This window comes from Aegilops tauschii, chromosome 2 (assembly GCF_002575655.3).
Source record: "Aegilops tauschii subsp. strangulata cultivar AL8/78 chromosome 2, Aet v6.0, whole genome shotgun sequence".
NCBI lineage: Eukaryota > Viridiplantae > Streptophyta > Magnoliopsida > Poales > Poaceae > Aegilops > Aegilops tauschii.
The window spans coordinates 616,318,171-616,323,493 of NC_053036.3; the positions used below are offsets into that span (position 1 = coordinate 616,318,171).

Sequence of the window (5,323 nt, forward strand, 5' to 3'; positions counted from 1 at the left end):
GAACTGTTTTAATGTTCACATGACAACTTTAGCTATTTTTTTCTCCTAAACCATGCAACTTTTGGAAATGCTTCTACTTGTCACATGGCAAATGTAGTTAATTTTGCATTTTCTAAGAAAAAATTGTTTTATACACAATGGAAAATGTTCAAAAAGTGTTTCTTATGGTCTGATGGGAAATTCAAACATTTTTTGTTTCTTAAACATGACATTTTTTTGAACTTACATGAAATTTGTTTCTTAAGTCATGGTAATTAAGAAAAATCTGTTTCTCCTAAAAACCATGTGTTTAATCACATGGTATTTTTTTTTTGTTCAACAGATCAGCACAACTCTTATTAGTTTTCCTTCTTTTGAATGTCATTGCAAATCAATATTCAGCTTGTTGGCATATATAGATACTGCTCCATGTCAACTCCAATTTCAGTATGAGTGAAAATGGTGGCTCCTGCCCATTGGTTTGATTAGTGACAACCCTAGAGCTTCCTTTCCCATGTTTAACTATGTTTGTCTAGATGTTGCAAATTTATTCTAAATTTTCCATGTGGTTGTATAAATTTGCATTTCAGTTAGAGAACAAATTTTCAAATTTGCTATGGCTGTCGTAATTTTTCATGTACATATACATAGTCGCCATTTACTATAGTAAAATAAATTTATATTTTGCCATGTGTTAGAGAACAAATTTCCCGAAGTAAACTTCAGTTTGACTATATCAATGCTAAGAACCAAATAATTAAGTGATCTACTTCCCATTAGGACAATGGAATCCTAGCACCTAATGGTTCGTCAATCCTTTTTCTGGCCATAGCTCGAGAGACCAATGGTCTTTCGCTCTCTAAACCCAGCAAAATTCCCTTTCCTTGACCTTGTCTTGCCCCTTTCGGACCTTCTTTTTGAAGTTGGTAGTATTAGAGACTTTGTTCTTTCACTTGGAAATGTGTGCATTTTTCTACACAACATTTGCAGCAGAATGTCCCTTTGCTCCCTTAGCACGTGTGTCATTTTCCATCACCTTATATCCGACATCCAAATATCCAATGAGAATTCAACAGAGATCTCTTGTCTTTGGTGTTTGACAGATGTGGCTCCTCCACAAAGGAGGAAGCTTAGCAACAATGCTCCTGGCAATAAACTTGTCGGACAGCACAGACGTAAGGAGCTCTAAGCTCAAGAGTTTGTTCAACCACAGAATGGTTCTCAATCATTCTATAGTCATTGGACAAGTCTGCAACATACAGTTCACAAATATCATAGGTGGTGCCAAACTTGGATTCAAGTGCATCCCACGGTACTTTGACATTTCGCATATGAACACTCTAATGACAACTCCGACAAAGATTGAAGTGACATCCGAGAACGCTTTGTCTTGTTCAGGACCAAGCAGGCCCCTCAGAGTGCTAGCTGAAACCCCACATTCATAGCGTGAGTTTTGGTCTGTCATCTCATCTCTTGAAGCGAGCAGCCTTAAACATGCCCGATTTCAGAGCAGCAGCAAAGCCAACAAACAAAAATTGCATGAATGGATAAAGTTTTTTGATTGTTAGAAAATTAGGCGGTTTTTGATTAAGCTTAATCCAGCTTAGCATCATCACAAGATTACTAACATGGCAAATCGCATACGACACACTAAGAAAATCTAGCACATGCATATTGACCAAAAACACATCTCAAGGGAGAGAAGGGAACAATTCATACGAGTTCAACAGAGACTCATGTGGAACATCATCGTCAGCCATGGTGGTTGTCCGCTGTAGTGAAAGGAGGCAGGCGAACGTCGAGGATGTAGTCAACTTGAGCAAGCAGGCGCACTTAGACGCTCCCCAAAGTAAAGTGAAGTCGAGTGAGTGAGTACGTGAGAAACGCGTTGTTGCTCTGTTTTCTCGTACTACAAGGAGTTGGAGAACAACCCACCTTATGTACACACACATGCCATACAATTTGAAAGATTTCAGAATTTAAACTCCGCTGAGATACAAGGTTTAGTGGGCGAGGCCTATAAAATCTAACAAAATTGAGCACTGGAAATTTGACTCTTCAAGATAGAGCGAGGCGCTTGCATTTTAGACCAAAATCACTATTTAACCTTATCAGAAAATTTTAGCACAAAATGAACTCCTCTGAATTTTATGATTTTGGCCTGCATTTTAGCAGAACTGTCATGCTTGCTGTACAGTAGTAGTAGTCGGTAGGGTATCATAGATCTAGAATTAATTACATGTCCACAATCAGGAACATGGCCGTGCTAGTTTTCGTTCACTGTCTTGGCAGTACAAGGCGCTGTGCACCTGTGCTCTCGGCTCACTTTCCCAGCTCTTATTATTCACGCACAAAACCCACGAAGGGGCCGCCACTGCTTGCTCAGGCGCGCCATGTCTCCGGTGAGAGTAATCCACGCGAGCTACGTCAACGTGCCGGCAACCGCTGCGCTGCCGCCGGGGCCGATCAAGCTCACCGCGATGGAGGCGCAGTGGGTTGTCGTCCCAGTGCTGCAGCACGTCCTGCTGTACGAGGGCGAAGACATGCCGCCCTTCGTTGACATTCTCCAGTCCCTCAGGTCCTCCCTCGCCGCGACTCTACGCAGCTTCGCGCCGCTCGCCGGCAAGCTCGTCCATCTCGAGGACACCGGCGACGTCGGCCTCAATTGCTCCTCCTCAGACGGCATCAATTTCGTCGTCGCAGAGTCCGACGCCGACATCCACCGCCTCGCCGGCAACGAGAAGCAGGACGTGCACGTGCTCGAGCGGCTCGTGCCGGAGGTTGAGATGGGCGAGCTGCCGACCCCCGTGCTGGCCGTGCAGGCCACGCGCTTCAAGGGCGGCGTGGCGCTCGGGGTGACGGTGCACCACGGTGTCGCCGACGGGCGGTCGCTATGGACGTTCGTCGAGGCGTGGGCGACGGCATGCCGAGGCGAGACGCGGGCGGCGACACCGTGCTTCGACCGCTCGCTCGTCAAGCTGCCTGGTGGCCAAGAGCTGGCCAGGAGCTTCTTGAGAAAGTACGCGCCAAATCTACCAAAGGTATGTTCATTGCTCAGCCCAAATTTATATCATCCACGACGTACGTGACAAATCGTACGCGTTTCAGGCGGCATATCCGGCCCCGCTCTTAGAGGACAGTGCACGGTTGACGCGCCGGACGTTCACCGTGGACGCGCGGGGCATCCAGCGCCTCAAGGAGCGCATCTTGCGTCTCGGCGAATCCTCCGGCGCGGCCCCGCCTCGCCCCCCGTCCACCTTCATCGCCGTCGTCGCGCTCGCCTGGACGTGCTTCGCCCGGTGCAAGCCGTTCGCCTCCGACGACGACGTGATGGTCGGCTTCCTCGCGGATGCCCAGCACCGCCTTGACCCTCCCGTCGACGCGGGATACTTCGGCGCGTGCCTCACCGGATGCATCGCGAGCCTCCCCGCGCGCGAGCTCCGCGACGAGCACGCCCTGGCGGCCGCGGCGCGGGCGGTGCAGGAGGAGGTCCGCAAGAAGACGGAGGACCCGATGGCCGGGTGCGATTTCTTGGCACCGGCGTTCAAGATCGCCATGGAACGGCTGATGAACGTGTCTGGCTCGTCGAGCTTCCGGGCCTACGAGCTCGCGGACTTCGGGTGGGGCAGGCCGAGGCGGACGGAGAACACCAGGATGATCCGCGACGGGCAGGTGGCGCTGATGCGCGGCAGGGACGGCCAGGGCGTGCAGGTATCGGTCTCGCTGCTCGAACCGGCGCAAATGGTCGAGTTCAAGTCTCAGTTGCTCGAGTTAGTCGGTTAAATGTAGGAAGTACTCCTCCATTTATTTTTACTTCGCATATAAAATTTGTTTAAAACTGTAATGTTTTAAAAGTGTATATTTAAAAATATAATTATTTACAATACTAAAATTATACAATATGAAGTACTACACATTCTGTTTTGTTTTGCAACTACTAGTCCCGACTCGACTGAGAGTCCCCTGTTTTAGATATCACGCTTGACAAAGCTCTATTTCTTGTGACAAAAGGACTAATGTCATATATATTAAATATCACAAGGGTTTGTAAACACGTCTTTACAAGAAAAAAGACATTCAAATCTTTTTTTTTGAGAGCACACAAATTTGGCTTTATAGAAGATAGAGAATAAAATACAAGAAGCTCCCACCACCTCCCAGTGAGAAGCAAGAACCACTCCAACTCAACGATCACAAAACAACCACAACGCAAGAGAGCCTGCCCCAAGAAGTCTAACAAGGCCGCGTCTCGACCAACATCGATCACTTCCGAAGAGCAACAACTCGAAAGAACTCTCCTTGCCAACGCACCCTCCACCCATGAGCCCCTAAAGAGAGTTGGCAGGTGGGTGGCGGGACTCGGACAACTCCGTGAAAGCCATCGTCTTGGAAACACCCGCGATGGCGTACATAGCGCCCTTGAAGAACAATCCAGAGCAGCGGCGAGCACCGAAGAAACACAACAAGGAACCTCCAAGCCCTCCTCCAACAAACGATGCTCCCAACGGAGGAACGGCGCCAATGACGCCGTCATCGCTGATTCGGAACCGAATCAAGGCCCGGAGACAACATACCAAATGAGAGGGAGCGAGGTGTCGACGCACCACAACGACGCCTTCAGGGGAGGTGAACGACATCCACAGGTATCGTCGCCGCTGGCACCGACCAAAGTCGGGCTGGATTTTCATCCGTATCATCGCACACCTACAATCCAACCCATCGGAATGGGGCCGCATCGTCCAAGTTGATTCACATCGCTACTGCCACGGCACCTTGCCGAAGGAGCCACTTGTGAACAGCCGCACCATCGCCATGACAGCCGGCACCACCCCGCCGAGCCACACCACAGCTGCCAGCACCACCAAGTGCCCAGCAGCCTCCGAGGGCGCCTGCCTGCCCAACACCACCACCACCAACGGACAGGGCTGCCACCAGAGCCTGGACGCGCAGCGCTGCCAGGAGCTCCGCCAGACGAGATCACATCTAGGGTAGGAAGGGAAGACGTGCCGCCCAAAGCTGCCGCCTGATAACCCACAAGTATAGGGGATCGCAACAGTTTTCGAGGGTAGAGTATTCAACCCAAATTTATTGATTCGACACAAGGGGAGCCAAAGAATATTCTCAAGTATTAGCAGTTGAGTTGTCAATTCAACCACACCTGGATAACTTAATATCTGCAGCAAAGTATTTAGTAGCAAAGTAGTATGGAAGTAACGGTAATGGTAGCAAAAGTAATATTTTTGAGTTTTGTAGTGATTGTAACAGTAGCAACGAAAAAGTAAATAAGCGAAGAACAATATATGAAAAGCTCGTAGGCATTGGATTGGTGATGGAGAATTATGCC

The 5,323-nt window shown here is 48.9% G+C and overlaps 1 protein-coding gene across 1 annotated transcript; it reads left to right on the forward strand.

Moving 5' to 3' along the window:
- Positions 1-2,261: 2,261 nt before the first annotated feature.
- On the forward strand, positions 2,262-3,793 carry LOC109775833 (phenolic glucoside malonyltransferase 1). Its single transcript, XM_020334530.4, has 2 exons — positions 2,262-3,020; positions 3,088-3,793. The coding sequence occupies exons 1-2, from the start codon at positions 2,373-2,375 to the stop codon at positions 3,760-3,762; spliced, it is 1,323 nt and encodes a 440-aa protein (XP_020190119.1). The 5' UTR covers positions 2,262-2,372; the 3' UTR covers positions 3,763-3,793.
- Positions 3,794-5,323: the final 1,530 nt, after the last annotated feature.